At 40.0% G+C, this 18,401-nt stretch overlaps 1 protein-coding gene across 4 annotated transcripts in view; it reads right to left on the reverse strand.

Annotated features, from left to right (window-relative positions):
- The window catches only part of ABA3 (molybdenum cofactor sulfurase (LOS5) (ABA3)), a 425,672-nt gene that overhangs the window by 96,266 nt on the left and 311,005 nt on the right, over positions 1-18,401 (reverse strand). For all 4 annotated transcript variants that reach the window (XM_089377211.1, XM_089377210.1, XM_089377209.1 and 1 more), the window contains one exon: positions 3,260-3,324. In XM_089377211.1, the coding sequence (XP_089233337.1) occupies positions 3,260-3,324 (65 nt within the window). The remainder of the gene's footprint in view (positions 1-3,259; positions 3,325-18,401) is intronic.

Consider the following 18,401-nt stretch of genomic DNA (forward strand, 5'->3'; position numbering starts at 1 on the left):
GTGTCACACTCTTCACAGTGCTTGTGCAGAACCTCTGGGGATTTTGGCCTTTCCTCACTACCTCTTCCCGGGACTAGAATATTTCCTCCTAGATTGCTACTAACCTCCTCTACCACCTGCTACTCACCCTTTGGCTCTATCTTCTCTGCTGAATTTCTACCACTGAGAAAATCGAATTGCCTGGGCAACTAAGTATCTACAGTGGTGTGTTCTTCATCACCACATCAATTCCTTCTTATATTTTCATTTTGGGTCTCCAACGACCAAGATTAAATCTTAATCAATGGCTTAGATTATTTCTGAATCTATTCATGTGAGTTTCTAAATGATTCTCATTTTATCTCAATTAACACTGATTAATTAACCATATTTCCCATGTTTAGACTTATGAAATATTTTTAAAATGGTTAATAATCTAATTGAAACACTTCTAGGCGGAATTTCCAGAAACGATTTCTGGGTTTTGGAGATCTCATGCATTCTAGCCTCTCCACCAAATTTTGTGGCTAGAATGCATCTAATGATACAAAAACTAACATTGCTAAGTTCCCTTGTGTTACTACTCATGTAGACCTTCATAGTAATATAATGGATTAATTTAACCATTCAATGATTAATCAACCTCAACATGTGTGCACAAAGGTTAATGCTCAAATGAAACCATAATCCAACCTCCCAATAGTCACAAGTTGATTAAATTAACATGGACATGTTTGCTAAGGAGGGGAGGGGGGTGTGCTCCAACAAGTGTTGAACCATGCAAACAACTTATATCTCCTAGCATAGACCACCATGTTAACAATACTAACAAAATAGAAGCTCCACCTAGATTTGAACCTAGGCTGCACTACCATAGGACTAACGTAATAAAATCTCATCAATCCTTAAAAAAAGGCTTTATTATCAAAGATGTATGTGAGATGACATAAAGACTTTGCAATCATATAAAGAGTATACCTTTTGAGAAAATGAAAAAATTCTTATCTCAATGAAACAAAGGAGGATATTGTTAAAAAATATTGAGGGTACCAAGGAGGTGTTTCATAGTGCATTTATCCTTTTGGCCTAGGAAGACACATTAATGTCTTTTTGTCATGTGACATTATGAGTTATATTAATGTCATGGAGGAAATTTACTTTTTATGGGTTATGTACTATGTACTTTAATATATTAATGTCACTAGTGTTATAAAGTGACTTTATGAGAAAAAAAAGTGCACATGGTACAAAAACATTAAAAAGTGACTAGGAGGCTCATTAATTGAAGGAGACACATGTAAGAAGGGATCAAGAGGAAATAATCTCCACCCTTGATCTAATGAGCTGAGATTCAATCTCAGCCATTAGATCTCAAGGGTTAGGGTTCTCTTCATTTGTGAAGACAAAAAGAGAAAAAGGAGAAATCTCTCATTATTATTCTCATGAGCATTTGAGAGTAGAGAAGGAGCAAAGGGGAGAAGGCTGTGTTTGCAGGGCTTAGGAAGAGATGTCATAAAGAAAGGAGTCACCAAACCCAAGTTTCTAGCTGAAGCTAGAGGCATGCAGACTGAGATTTTTGGGCAGGGTACGCAGGCTGATTTTCAAGGAAAAAGTATGTGTTTTTGTAGGGAGGCTGAGCAATCTTGTCAGCATAAATTTTTGTGGAGGAGGCACAGCTGTTCGAAAGCTCTATTTTCTGCCAAAGTCACAGTTAGCTGGGCCATATTTCAAGGAGGTCTGTCAGAGATTCTAACACACACATCAAGGTAGATTCAAGGGACAGTTTGCACCAGATTTAAGGCATTTGGCAAAGGAGGATTCCTCTGAACATAAGTCAACATCAGAGCAGTGATTTGGCCGTGGTTCAAAATGTTAGAGATCTGGAACCGTGGCTCAAACTTCCAGATTTAGAGTTGAAGCCTTGACACAAATTCCAAGGATGCTGGAACAGCATTTAAGGGGAGATAAGTATCCTAAAATGTTATTTTCTATGTAAATTTCTCAGTAAATTAGAAGCAATAAAATCCCCCTTTCACTGGTTTTCCCCTTGTGGGTTTTTCCACAGTCATTGGACCAAAAACACTGTAAATTTATGTTTGTGTGTGCTTGTCTTTATTTTCATATCAGCTGAAAAAAAAAGTGTAGTAGTAGCTCAAAATTGTTTCAAATGAATTTGCAATAAATGTTTTATATCAGCTAACGCACATTGGGGTTGTGGGCATTGAACAGTGAAACTGGGAGGGCTACCAGATTTGTAAAATTTTCTACAGATATAGATGACATTGACAAAATTGATTGTGAATACTAGCTCTAACTGGTTGAATATCCAACCAGAAGTGAATCAGAGAACATTTAACTCTACATCCATTGTTGTCCAATAAATTCAAGAATTCATGAGTTGCACTAATTCGAGAGCATACGAACTCAAGAATTCAACACTTGCAAGGGTGATGAGACAACTTCATGTAGTAAATGCATAATTTCAGAACTTTGGAGTGAAGCTAAATAAGGAGACATTTTCATTATACGCTTTTGTTGTCACTTGGTGTTGCAGTATAACCCTGAACATAGCTCAATGTAATAAAAATGAAATAAAGCCACATTATATAAGTAATTAATAAAAATATCACAATGTTTAATAGGCATCCTTAATAAAAAGCAGTTAGATGATAAAGCAATCCAACTACCTCAACCAAATAAAACAGAATCAATGTCAATGTATTCAGATTACTCCAATGTAATAAAAGCATGCATTTTACATGAGTCTACTTTTATCATGTATTTTATCTTTCTTATGTGTTAAATGTTTTAACAGTCCAATATGTTTAAGCTCCAGTCATCAATTTTGCCAAAGCAAAATGCCTTCAAAATGTGTCGATTATATCATTTGAAGGATACACAACCAAACTTATGCAGTATAACCTAGATTACAGGGTAAAACCCAATACAAGAAGTAAGCAAAAGAAAATTTCTCAAATAATAAATGGTAAATGAATGAATTGAATAATGAATATGAAGATGAGAGAATTTTATTAATGTCCAATGAATGACCACAAAGTTAGTTATTGGGACTCAAAAATGTTGCAAGTGCAATGAGTACAAAACATGATATTAATACATGTTCACTATGGTACTCGGAAACCAGCCTACATATGGGTTGACCAACCAATTGTTATTAACTATTATTCTAGCCTACATACTTGTTCTAGTAATCAACAATTATGCTAAAAATAATGCTAGACATACAAAAATGTATGTTTATTTCTCATGACAACCATACCTTCTTTTGTGTTAGTACTTCGCCAAGTGCACTCTTAACAAGCCATTCTCGATCATATAGAAGACCTAATCAAGCATAAAGTTTCAATGAATTATCACAAATTTGAAAGGATACATAGAAAGGCACAAGAAAACATATAAAAATCAAATTATCTATAAAAGGGAATGTACCCACTAAAACATGCAAGAGGTGTAGACATTGGAGATAAAATGCACATTTCCATACATTTTGATTACTAATATTTCATTGAGGATACTTTTGAGGCATTTTCACTTCTCCAGAACAAAATTTGCATATTTGGAGGCATGTTCAACTTCATGGGTACATCTCACATTACACAAGGCATGTCTATATATTTGGAGGCAGGACATGCTGTGTTGGCATTCTCTACAAGGAAATGATGTGGAATGCCCTTCATAGGATGATAACACATGGCATGTAGAACTCGTCTACAAGTTCAAGCACATATATATTGGTGAACAACCTTCAAACAAGGAATATGTCATGAAGAAAGCGAGTTGGTTGTTGAGATTGCCTTACATTTCCAGCTCACATGTGGCAGATATATCCATATGAAATCATTATTTGGTGGAGTAATTTGCTCAGAAGACTCTAGAAGATGCCTTTTGAAGGTACCTGTGTAGGCATAGCCTATTTTGAAGGGAGCATTCCATGGAGAAGTGTTTAAAATGACACACATAAAAATAAAACATACTTTAATGGAGAGTTCATTCACACTTGGCATGTTGATCTTTTCAAGTTTTAATGAAGATTTGGATAGTGGAGTGTCCTACATCTACGGAAATCTAGACATTTCTAATAATATATTAATTTAAATAAAGGTGCAAGAAGAACCTGTCAAAGGACGTATCCCCTAGATTTGCAACTTGTGTTTTCATTGTGAAGAAATCCGTAGACCATTAGGCTATAGTTGAAGATATCTTGTGCACATTTTGAGCTTCATAAAGGAAATATTCAGGCCTATAATCCTGATTTATAAGGCTGTTGTTATATCCTTGTTTCCTCTTTTGTATGCTGGACAATTTTACTGCGATTGTAGGGTTTATTGGCCAACATGAGAGGCTCGAAGCGTGAATTTTTTCCCTCTAAAGGTCCTTAATTTCAGATATGGCTCTGCTATATAGCTGGGCTGTTATTATAATAGAAAGCTGTATTTTACTTCATTATTCAAATTTTTGTTAAGTAGAAAGATCAATATATAGCAAGAGTATTATAGCATTTTATGAGCTTTGTACATTGGTTTAAAAGTGAATTTACAAAAGTGCTATCACTAAAAACACCTCTTGTTTGAAGTATCTTCATCGGTTCAATAGTCTATTCTCAAGTTCTGAACTCAAATTGTTTGGACTCCATTGGAAAAGGATTAGGTGCTAATCTATTGTTCTTTATTAGTAACAGATACTAATATATACAAAAAATTATTTACATTAGCAGCCAAAAAAATAAATGAAATATAAAATGATATTTACATCCTCTTCCTTGAAACTTGTTTAAACAAAATCTAGCACCATAATGAAAAGCTTCACTGGGTCACCTAGGCAAAGTGCAACAATGGGAGTGTCACCATTGTCACTCTTACCCACCACCAATGGGTGACCCCTATAGGAGAAATTTCTCCTAGATTTGTCTTTAGCCAGCAGCCAACAGCCACCTGATAGCTCAATGTGCTACTATTCTCCGCCACCTGAGCCAGCCATTGTGTGCCCTCACTCATCTGTTATGATCATATGTTTGAAGGTGGGTCATCCAACCCCAAAGGTATGATTTTTCATTATGTAATTGGGTGTTTATGCTTGTTTTTCTTGGGCACATTTGGGCATGGATTAGCGGGGGGATTCGGCCAAAAAGAATGGACTCTGACTGTACTCTTGTTCCCTTACCTCAACTTGGTGATTAATCTTGTATCCTAGTCCCGTGGGATCTCCTTTACTAGCCATTTGCTTTAAGAGTGGAAATACATGGAAAACCCTGATTTTGGTTGCGTGGTCCCGCTTTCTGATACCATATATCTCACTCCTCTCCACTCATTACATACCCTTTTCACATTTTCGGATCTTCCCATTCGGGTCCACATTTGTCCATTGGGTCTGCAAGGTGTTAGCCTCCCCTTCTGTTTGTCCACACCTTGGGTTGGGCTTGAAATGATGCCCCGAAGGTTGATGCAGCTAGAAAGAAAGATAAAAGCATAGCATGGCCACATACAATAGGAAATGTACCACAAAATGCAAAAGATGGCCGAGACATTAAAATTTAGCATATGGGAAGAGGCCAAACATGAGCTCTATCCCCTTATCATTATGGACATCACCCTAGTTCCTGTTACCCACCATCTGTGGGTAGTATCCATAGCAGAATTTTTTCCCCTAGATGGTCCTCAACCAGCAGCCCATTGCAACCACTAGATAGCTTAATGTGCCACTATCTCCGCCACTTGAGCCAGTTGTATGCTCCCTCATCTATCTGTCATGATCGTATGTTTGAAGGTGGGCCTTCCGACCCCGAAGGTATGGCTTTTCATTTTGTAGTTGTGTATTTTTGTTTACCTATCATGGACACATTGGGCATGGATTAGCGGGGGGATTCGGCAAAAAGAGTGGGCTTGGTTTGTACTCTTGTCTCCTGTGCCCAAATTGGTGGTTAGTCTTGTACCCTAGTCCTGTGGGATCTCCTTTATTGGCTACTAGCTTTAGGAGTGGCAAAAATTGGGAAACCACGATTTTGGTTGCATGGTCTCGTTTCCCAACACCACATACATCACTCCCCTCCGCTCGTTATAACCGCATTCACCATATTTCCCATCGAATTCCACATTTGTCCATTGGGTCAGCCCTAGAACGATGCTCCAGAGGTTAATGTGGCTAAAAAGAAAAGAAAAAGCATAATTTGGCAACTCTCAATAGGAAATGTACCATAAAATGTAAGCGATGTTTGAGACATACAAATTTAGCACGTGGGCAAAAGCCAAACATGAGATCTACATATATCATTATGGCTGATCCAGGTCGCTCAAGACACATGTAGAAGTCCCAAAGGACTCAGAAAGTGTCAAAATTCAAAGTGGTCAGATTGCTCCCAACCCAACACCAGATCAAAGTGCTCGTCGCCTTGATTCCAACGATGCGAATGGCACTCAAATCCGAGCTCGTATGAGGGAGAAAGAGCCGGTCAAAGTTTTAGTCAAAGTTGAGCAGTGGGCCAAGTTTGTGTCCTAGAAATTCACCATCAACCGGCGTGGGAACCTATCTCCCGAAAGCTGGTGAATTTGTTGGATACTTAATTTGTCTAATATCCCTTATATTAGACAAAATAAAAAAGACTATTATTAATTAAAAATCAAACAAATATTATATAATTGGTGGCGGGCCATGACCCCCGCCACCTCCATCGGAACCCAAGCTATATTAAACAAATTTAATAATTAAAATTGGTCAACAGCCATGACCCCACCAGACCCCCAACCTCCAACCAAACATTACATATTATGTTACATATAAAACAAACTAGGCGGTGCCGGGCCACCTCTGGTGGACCCGACCCACGCCCCCACCCACTATACTATATGCAAATGAAGAGCTCGGTGGGAGTCGAACCCACAACCAACAGCTCCGTCGGCCCCACCCACGTGGTGGTCCCACATTACTCTGCCCACAACAAACCCATAAACACACCCAAAACGTTAATACATAACCGTTTAAATGCATATGTAAAAGAAACCTCCGCGCCCTTTTCAAAATGTTAAAACGGTTTTCCAAGTGCGGGGTTTGGCGGGTATTGAACACCCAACCTCCCGCCTCATCGCCTCCGCCTTAACCAACTTGCCCAATAGGTTTTTTTGTTATTTCCGCCCGAAAACACCTATATAACCCTTCATTTCATTTACACACGAGGTAGAGATCACAGACTGGAGAGCAGCTAGGAGTGCACACTGCAGAACCATGAGCGATGGAACCAAGAGTGGAACCCTGACATGCTTTTCGAGACAATTTTTTTAATTAATTGCAGGTCGAACCATGAGTGTGGAACAGAGGCAAGCAGAACCATGATTGAGCCCAACTTTCAAGAGGGCAAAATTTTTCCAGTGTCCAAATTGGACAAACTTTATGTCGATCCAACACCTCTCGGTGACATGAACCTGCTGACGCAAACAGAATTTTGATCTAAGCAGCAGATCTTCAGATGACCCAGAGGAAGGAATCTAGGGGGAATCTAAAAGAATCCTGTAGCCCTAGATTTTCACTTTGTCAGAATTCAGAAATTTGACAGTTAATTTTACATCATTTGACGCCACGAATCTGATGGTGTAATCAGATTTTCCATTTGATCATTCCATTTTTTGGACACTTTTTAAAGTGAAGTGGAGGTGTCAGCATTTAATGCGCGAGCAGTCATTTCCATGATATTCGACGCCACAAGATTGATGGTACAGCCAGATCTAGCAGCTTATCTTCCTTTTCTCCAGATAACTCCTTGATGTGAGGTATATGCAGTGTGATCATGTACTTCTTTGTCTCTTTGCTTGAGATGCATTGTGCTGTATAGATCCCTATTTGATGTTTGATGTGGGATCTTGTTTTGTTCTTCATGTGAGATTTACTTATTGTCATGTTTTTATTGAGATCCCTTTGTCGCCATGTTGACGGGATACTCATGTGTCATCATGTATGTTTGAATTGAGATCCCTTTGACGCCATGTTAGCAGGATGCTCATTATTATCATACATTAAATTATGTCATGCTGATAGGAGTCCTTTTTGTGAATGAGAGTTCCTGCAGTAGAACATCTCGTGGAGCCACTCCTCTGTGATGGCATATTCCTTGCATGATAGAGAAAACACATTCATGTACATCATCACTCTTTCCAGCACTTAATGCAGTGGCCAACACCATCTTGACACCGAGCCCGGAGACGTAGTCCACACTGGACGAACTCCGTTATCGACGTCTTGTGTTTTATGTTGCTGATTCTTGTCATGTTCCTTCTTCTTTACAACATGCATATGTGTTCATTTATGCTCTTTTAAATGTAATTCTAACAACATCACGGAAGTAAAAGATCTTGGTTAAATCCAGGAGTTGAGTCAACTCAAATCAAGTTTTGGTACCAGAGTGGTCTTTGCATGGATGTGAATTGCGAGTGTGAACAATGAAATGTGCAACGATGAAGGATGACAAAGTGATGTACGAGACCATAATCAAAATTTCCCAAAAGGTGGAAATAATGTATGAAGCTCTACAAAAAGAGACAGAAGAAAAGAAACGAGTGCAACTTCAGAGGAGCCATGGAAGAGGCCCTGGAAAAACTAAAGCACAACAACCAAAGTCTTCAAGCAGATAACGTGGAATTGAAGATGCTTCTACAAGAAGAGAAAGAGGAGAAACATAGTTTGCTACGACAATTGCAAGCTAAGGACAAGGCCTTGGAGAAGCTGTAGTGTGACCCATGTGAGGTAAAAAGTAATTCTCTGAATTCATGTATGTTTCCTGATAATGATTTCGTTGTTTTTGAAAATCATACCACAGGAATTGGCTCCAAATTGTTGAAGAAAATGGGGTATGAAGGAAAAGGCTTGGGCATTAATGGCCAAGGCATTGTCAACCCCATCAAAGTAGAGGAATTACCCCGTCAGGCAGGACTTGGGTATGTCGGCAAGGAAGTTGGGGAATGCGCCAGGACAGCCAGCGAACCACCAACAACAGATGATGAGAGACCCTCATTAGTTATTTCCAACTCGACAGTGGAGGTAAAAGATGTTGATTTCCCCTCAGTTTCGTCTTCACATAGTATGATTTCTGTTGGAAATGTGGAGATACCAATTACAGGGACAAACATGAGGCTCCTTACCAGGATGAGGTACGAGGAGGAAAAACTTGGTGTTAATAGACAAGGCATAACTCAACCATTGGAGGTTGTTCAGAGACCTCGATTTGCAGACTTGGGATACATCGAAGGAGAATGCTCGAAGGTGTCAGATTCTTCTGAGACATCGTCGAAATCATCGAGGAAAGAGAATGATGGGAACACATCACCATCATCCCATGGCAGTGCCCATTGTAAGGAAAGAGTTGAGGCAATCTCTCATCGCCATAATGACACCAGAGGCAGCAAGGAAAGGTATAACTAGTCTCGATATTCGAATGTTCATTTCAATTACAATCATGTTGTTAATGATGGATGTAAAACATGGCATCGGAAAACATGTACTTTTTGTGGATTACATAACCATACATTTGATGAGTGTGGAAGAGAATGACAGCACGAAAAAGGATGAGGCGTGAAAGACCCTCTCAACAGCAAGCAAAGAAGAAGGTAAAGCAAATCTGGAGGAAGAAGGTTTATTGTAGTCTTTGTAACAAAAGTGGTCATCAATGAGCCACGTGTTGGAGGCTCCATCCAGAGCAGCGCCTTAAAAACAAAGCATCCTTGGATGAATCAGGGGAAACAGTTGTTCGACAAGCAAAACCACCAGAGGGAGATGACCCATTCACATCAATAAGTGAAAAATGGTTTCTAAATATGTTAGCTTTTCATGGTTGTGATTTTGTAAATCATTTGTTTCATTTTAAGATGTAAAAGTGATGATGTGTTTTCCATCACCTGTTAAGCAACAATGATGTCTGGTCTTATTTTGTGTTGTGTTATAAACTGTGAAAGTGGTGTTGCATTTCCATCACTTGTCAAAGAAACAATAGTGTTTGGCATTATTTTTGTAAATCATGTGTTGCAGTGATGATGTGTTTTCCATCACTTGTTGAAGCAACAATGATATTTTAGCCTTGTTTTCATAGCTGGGGTATTGTTTCCATTTTGATGTAAACTTGACCACCAAGTATGTGTTATAAACTCGTGGCAAGTATGGGATGCTTGGGTCATTAGTTGGTCATGTAAGTCAAGCATGTAATTTGAAAAACAATGTACTACAGGTTTGCAGAGGTTGCAGGTGTCGGCTCATCGCTTATAGCTCCAAGGGAAAAAGGTAAAGGAGAAGGAAGGGTGACATATCAGATACTTGTAAGTGCAGACAGGGTACAAAGAAGTTACAGATTATTTTTCATGCTTTTGGAGGACCAAAATCTCCTCAGTGGGGAGGGTTGATCCTGGTTGCTCCAGACACGTGCATAAGTCCCAGAGGACTTAGAAATGGTTAAAATTCAAAGTGGTCAGATTGCTCCCAAACCAACACCAGATCGAAGTGCTCGTTTCCCTGATTCCAATGGTGCGAACGACACTCAAATCCAAGCTCGTATGAGGGAGAAAGAGCCAGTCAAAGTTGGGCAGTGGGCCAGGATTAAGTGTCCTACAAATTCACCATTAAACGGCATGGGAACCTAGCTCTCGAAAGTGGACGAATTTGTTGGATACTTAAATTGTCTAATATCCCTTATATTAGACAAAACCAAAAAAAGACTATTATTAATTAAAAATCAAACAAATATTATATAATAGGTGGCGAGGCATGACCCCCGCCACCTGCATTGGAACCCAAGCTATATTAAACAAATTTAATAATTAAAATGGGTCGGCGGCCATGACCCCACCGGAGCCCCAACCTCCAACCAAACATTACATATTACGTTACATATAAAACAAATTGGGCAGTGGACGGGCCACCTCAGGTGGAACCAGCCCACGCCCCCACCCACTATACTATATGCAAATGAAGAGCCAGGTGGGAGTTGAACCCACGGTTGGTGGCTCCGTCGGCCCCACCCACACGACGATCCCACATTACTCCGCCCACAACAAACCTATAAACGCGCCCAAAACGTTAATACATAACTGTCTAAATGCATATGTAAAACAAACCTCCACGCCTTTTTCAAATGTTAAAACGGTTTTCCAAGTGCGGGGTTCAGCGGGTATTGAACCCCCAACCTCCCGCCTCGTCGTCTCTGCCTTAACCAACTCACCCAATAGGTTTTTTTGTTATTTCCGCCCAAAATCATCTATATAACCCTTCATTTCATTTACACACGGGGTAGAGATGGCAGAATGGAGAGCGGCTAGGAGCGCGCAGTGCAGAACCATGAGCGATGGAACCAGGAGCAGAACCCTGACATGCTTTTCGAGACAATTTTTTTAATTAATTGCAGGTCGAACCATGAGTGTGGAGCAGAGGCAGGTGGAAATGATTGAGCCCAACTTTCAAGAGGGCGAAAATTTTCTAGTGTCCAAATTAGACAAACTTTATGTCGATCCTACACCTCTCGGCGACATGAACCTAATGGTGTAGACAAAATTTTGATCTGAGCAACAGATCTTCAAATGACCCGGAGGAGGGAATCTTTGAGGAATCTAGGGGGAATCTAAAAGATTCCTGTAGCCCCAGATTTTCACTTTGTCAAAATTTAGAAATTTGACAGTCGATTTTACACTATTCAATGCCACGAATCTAATGGTGTAATCAAATTTTCCATTTGATCATTCCATTTTTCGAACACTTTTCAAAGTGGAATGCAAGTGTCAGCATTCAATGTGCGAGCAGTCATTTCCATAATATTCGACGCCACAAGATTGATGGTACAGCCAAATCTAGCAGTTTATCATCCTCTTCTCCAAATAACTCCTTGATGTGAGGTATATGCAGTGTGATCATGTACTTCTTTATCTCCATGCTTGAGATGCATTGTGTTGTATAGATCCCTATTTGATGTTTGATGTGGGATCTTGTTTTGTTCTTCATGTGAGATGTACTTATTGTCATGTTTTGATTGAGATCCCTTTGTCGCCATGTTGATGGGATACTCATGTGTCGTCATGTATGTTTGAATTGAGATCCCTTTGATGCCATGTTGGCGGGATGCTCATTATTATCATACGTGAAATTATGTCATGCTGATAGGAGTCCTTTTTGTGAATGAGAGTTCCTACAGTGAAACATCTCGTGGAGCCACTCCTGTGTGATGGCATATTCCTTGCATGATAGAGAAAACACATTCATGTACATCATCACTCTTTCCAGCACTTAATGTAGCGGCCAACACCATCTTGACACCAAGCTCGGAGACGTAGTCCACACTAGACGAACTCCGTTACCAACATCTTGTGTTTTATGTTGTTGATTCTTGTCATGTTCCCTCTTCTTTACAACATGCATATGTGTTCATTTATGCTCTTTTAAATGTAATTCTAACAACATCACGGAAGAAAAAGATCTTGGTTAAATCTGGGAGGTGTGTCAACTTGGATCAATGGCCATCACCCCAGTTCCTAGGGTCCCTTATTTCAACCCCTTTCATCATTAAGGAACCCGTGATTGTCCCAACCCTTGGTGGGCAATGAACTTTCCCACCTTAAACGGATATCCACTACTATATCTTACACATCATGCTCTCACCCCTACAACCCCGAGTAGTTATAAAAGAAAAATCAATAAAAGGCAAAAGGCATATAAAGAAGCGTGGAAAAACAAAGACCAGGGTAATTCATGTACCACAATTACTCCCTCCTACGTTCATATACCCAAGTGTGGGCTTCCCTTATTACAACTACCCTTGTATTATGGAATGTGGCTTGGAGCCTTCCTCTGATGCCACATTCCATTCCATCATTATATCACGTGCCACCTGCCATTTGATGGATGTACCATGGACATGTCAGCTCTTTAGAGGCTGAAACCATCTAATAGGGTCCTTGGTTAACCTTCTTCTTGAACTTGGAGACACTTGTACGTTCTAAAGCCCACTATGGAAGGGCATGCCACCATGAAGTGTCCACTTGATTCCATGATTTGGAAGCTCATTTACTCAATTGCATTAATATTTGGTTGTGGTGGAAACTGAGGAGACGCATTGGATCTTCTACAGGATTACAGGAAGGCCTTCATCTCGGTTTTTGTCTCCCTATATGGTGTTCAAGACCTTCTAAGCATCATATTGGCATTTGTGGGGCGAACGTTGAGAGCCATGGGCCTCCACCATAACAAAGAGCAGATTGCAACTTTATGGGATCCTTTAGTTTCTTGCTTGTGTTCCACTTATTCGATGACAAAGATGCACCTGGACCACCTTGCCTGGTTGGCTACACACTTGCACCACACACTTGGTAGTTGATCCAGGGCCCAGACAAGGATGTGTCTCACCACAAGAGACAATGGGAGGGCTTGCCTCATTCCTCCAGCCATTACAAATGGGATACAGGCTTGTTCAATCCATTTGCAGACCATGAGGATGATGTGTGCCCCCACAACCACTTGGGGGCACCACAAGTCATTTTCTCGGATATCAAGGACCTCCCTTGCCTCCCCCCCCTTTATCACTATGTTTGGAACTCATTTATTCATCTTGGCACACATTGGACTCCACTAGGCATCTCAATGGCCCTTCGACCTATTGTGTCTATTATTTTTCCCCCTTGGGAGGCTTATTTTTGTATTATGGAGTTATCTTGGTGGGCTTGTCAAGAAGGAATGTTATTTCTGCACATTATTTTATTAGTTGGGGCATTATTAGGCCTTATTAGGCAAATGGAACCCTTTAGGGAGGATATATATTGATCTGATGCTCATTTTCTTTCATCATCACTTGGATTTGGACTTGTATCTCTTCTTGAGAATTTCGCTAGCCTTATTGATGGACGAATTGGAATCTTGATGCATTTCATTAGCCTTCTCCACTCTCCTCTTCTCTAGGTCTAGTCCTCTAGGTCACCTAGGGAATCAATTATCTCACAATCTAGCCATCCAAATACTTCAATTTTTGGTCCACAACTATGTTGGTGTGTCCTCAAGAAGCATTCAAAATTTTGTGAGATTCCGACAGTGGGATCTAGAGGTATCGCAAGACCTAGCTCAGAAACCAATTCTTGCCCTTGGTTTCCCTTAGGCTAGAAACCTCACTGGGATCCTTGCATTGCCTTTTATTGAAAATTCATTCCTTGATCCCTTTCCCTCCCTAGTTAGGTCAAGCATATCATTGCTTGCTAAATCCTATGCCCTTGACCTAACCTCGGGTCCACCTGGTCTCGTGTGGTACCATGCACTATCAAGGTTAATTCTTCAAAAATCACCTAGAACCCAAGTTTCCACAAGAATTTTAGGGCTAAAGGATCTCCTTTATAAGGCACATACTCAAAACCTAACCCTTGAAATTCTCCCCAAGCCCTTCTTTGAGAGCCTTCCATTTTGTCTTCCAAGACAAGCAAGCCACAGATTTGAGCCTCTCTTGTGAATAGGCTTCTAGGATAACCCCTCACCCTATCATTGGTCCATCCATTTCATGATCCTTATCATAACGGGTCTCCTCCCATCGATGAAAGTCCGTAAAGAGTAGGGAACCTTAACCAAGGTGACAGTGGACTATTGCTTCATTGTTGCCCTTAGCCTAGTAGTAGCGCTTCAAGGATCCCCTTTTAGGACCCCCGCTAGTTTGAGCAGTAACATTCCAACACCATTGTCGAGGACACGAAACGTGTGTTTGTTTCCCCATATGACATATCGACATATTATTATTGGTGTCTCCGTTGGAAGAACGAAGCCCTAGTTCTTCATTGAACTTTAAGGTCGATGCTTGTAGGGTGAAGCAAGAATTTGGCAACTCCTACATATTTTTCATGTATATCTCAAATAAGTTGTCGTTCTTTGATAAATTTTCCACTTTGTACATTGCTAGCATCCCTAGGCACCCTAATCATGTCACGGGAAGGATGGTACATGGGGTGCCCGTGTTTGATGGTGATCCACACTCCCCAATTGACCACGTAGAAAGATTTAATGCACATGCTTCAAGAGAGGAGGTTGTTCACCAAGATATCCTTATGTTGTTGTGTTGAAAATTCTAGGGCATAATTACGCTGATTCTTCGTTACATGACAACAATTTGTGAAGTGTTTAAAATTTTTATCTTAACTTGATTTTTACTTCATTATTAGCATGTATATGTTAGCTTCATCAAACTGCTATCAAAAACAAAAGAGACAAGAACAGAAATGTTTGGCTTTCTGCCAAGGCCAAAACCTCTCCCTCTTGGAGAGGACAACCCATGCATGAATTCTTCTTATAGAGATTCCATTGATGAATACCAAGACCATGACCCTTGACATATTCAGCCTCTCCAAGACCAAGACACCAATCCTCTTCATTGCTAAGATCATCATTATCACTACTGCTTATACTGATGTCATCATAGTTGCACTACTGTTGTACCTTATCTGATATCATCCTTGTTGCTTTTTCACCGAGACCATAGTTGCTATATTCGCCTTGAGGTCATCATTGTTGTAACATAGAGACCTTCACAATAGTATCACAGAGATCATTTGCTAATGCATCTCTTGCTGCACTGAGATCATTGCTGCACCTTGACACCATGAGATCACTGAAATACAAGATCAGAATTCATATCTATTATGATTACAACTCTGTTGGGATCAAGGTTGTGATACTTGTCACTGCTCCTTGTAGCTCATCAAAACTGCATTATGCTAGATCCGAATACTGTGGTAGCTAATGAGACTATATGTCTCCCATCACAGGTATGTCGAGGATCTATTTATTATCACCGAAACCTTATTTCATCATCAGGTTGTGGCAAGACTATTATATATATATATATGAGATTGAGACAATGTTTGACATAATCTTCATTGAGCCGAGTGAGAGATCTATCACTGTTGTCCAATATGTCCAGAATGTTGCAAGAGAACCACTGAGATCTGATGCCAAGACTGCTACTTGCCATGCGAGATTAGTTTATCACTGTAATGCCGAGATTGCCATCCATAGATATGTCGAGAATGTCTAGACCTCCAATCACTACAACATCCATTTACACGAGATCATTCTGCTCCATTTAGCCGAGGTCATGACTGCACCTAAACCCCAAACGAGGTGCAGTCAAACCCTAACTGTGGCTCTGCTCCTCCATACAAAATTTCAGAGGCATCCGAATTTTTTCTTGATTATTTTCGCTGACCCTAGATGGGTATTTATAGTGGTCACGTCCATATATTTGAGCCGACGTGTACTTATGAACCGACATGTCCTTTTGTCAAGCCGACATGACATCCATTTATATATTTAATTCATTTTGGAGCCGACATAAGATTTCTTTGTTGTTTTGCTTGCAGATTTCGGTGAGCTTGCTTCTGAGGCATTGATCTTGGTCTTGGAGGGCTGATACACAACTTTGAGGACTTGTACACATTTACATAGGCTCATGAAGAGCTTTCATTACATGACATGACTCTTTGACAAATAAATCAAATCCTAAAGACATCAAGAAGAAGTCTTTTACCTAATGACACTTCTTGCTCATGAAACCCATGTAGCAAGATTACAAAAATAATTTATTACATCAATTACAAAGATCATGTCTTTATGAACACTGAGCCTAGTTACATTTTCTTCAACATGTTGTTCATGTGATCTCTCGGTGGTCATAACTCATGGTTGCATGATCATGAACCTAAGAACATCTCATATATTGAGGAGTTTGTTGATGGCTTTCTTAGACATTTTCAAGCACGCCCAACAGTAAGCATCCAAAAGGAAGCCTTCATTGACCATCATCAAGACATTGAGAATCTAAGTAATAAGCAAGAAGATGAGTCCTCCTCGGGTCCACATGACGAAAAGGATGATTTTGAGAACACATGTGTTGGGAAGGATGAAGTTGAGACTAACCTTACCTTTCTCGAGGATATTACTCCTGATGACTCTCCTTTTGAGAACCTTGAGGAAGGTGATCCCATTTTCCCCTTAGAAGATGATATTGGAGATTACTTCCATATTGAAAAGGAGAAATGGGAAATTGTTGGTCCTCAATTTGATTGTGCTCCCATTTACGACACCGACAAGGAGGATGAGGCTGAAATTGGTCCTCCCTTTCTCTCGGGTATTATTTATGATGACATATCCATTGATGCCCTTGGGAAGGAGAAATTTTATTTTCCCTTGCATAAGGAGGGGCAGTTGGAAGTGATCAATTTTCCTGTTAGGAGAGGCCCAATCTATGATACTAAGGAAATCGATAAGGCTCCTCCTTATGATTCTATATTCAAATCACCTGAGCCTTTAGATTATGATTTTGGGGAAGAGAAACCTATTGGATATAACACTCCACCCTCCCCTTTGCCTTCTTCTCTTGTTCATCATTTTGAGAGTGATTCCCACACTTGTTCTCATATGATCTCAAGTGACCTTGATCCTTTTCCCCTTTCTGAGTATAGTGTCGAGGAAGAACCCGTCATTGAATATTATTTGTCTCCTTAGGTGCCCTTAAGATCATGATCAATCTATCACCTCCCCTTTCTAGTATGATCATCATGGGCAACCTACTTGTGTTTCTCCATCTCATCAGTCTCTCGCTCCTACTAATCATAACCCTGTAGAGGCCATAAAATATGACATAAATGATAAGGACCATCATATGCCTGAGGTTTCCATCCATCAAAAGTTTATGGGCCTAATCATTGACATCTCTATATTTTGGTTAGAAGAGAGCATCTCATGGACTAGATTACATCCTTCTTACCTCTTCTCACATGAACATCCATGTGTGGGCATTCTATTTTCCTACCTCCCATCAGCCTTATCATCCATGTGATTTTGTCCACAATCACTTAGGAATTTGTTGCATGAGTAATCATATAGGCTTGCATATTTATATTGATTTGATGATGTGTTGGTTGCCCTAGCTTTATGATTACACTTAGTATTATTTTTGTACCATATGCATGTTAGGATAGGACGTATTGCATACTGATTTTCACATTTGAACTAATGTCATATGATATTTCTCATTATAGATTAGCTGCATTTAGATTTAAAACTGCATTTGAAATTTTATTTTTATGAGTCGATTTTATGGGTCTAATCCAAGCATATGCGATCATGAAACGTTGTGAAAGCATGTTGCCTCGTGTTTTTCATCTATGTGCAAGTAATAGGTCTGTGGTGTACCAAGAAATTGTTGGTGTTCTCGTGACCTCCCGTTCGTGTAGCTTTGCCCACTGTTTGATAGATCACGTCCTAGTTGGAGCTAGATGTTACCCACCATTTTGTGGGTGATATCCATAGATTTTTTTTTTCTAGAAGATGGTCCTCAGTCAACAACCAACAACCCCTTGTAGGCACCAACTAGCTTGTAGTGCCACTTCTACCCCACCTGAGCCAGCCATGTGGTC

The sequence above is a fragment of the Pinus tabuliformis genome, chromosome J, assembly GCF_031772625.1.
Source record: "Pinus tabuliformis cultivar Carrire ecotype Pingquan chromosome J, CPIR1, whole genome shotgun sequence".
Classification (NCBI taxonomy): Eukaryota; Viridiplantae; Streptophyta; class Pinopsida; order Pinales; family Pinaceae; genus Pinus; species Pinus tabuliformis.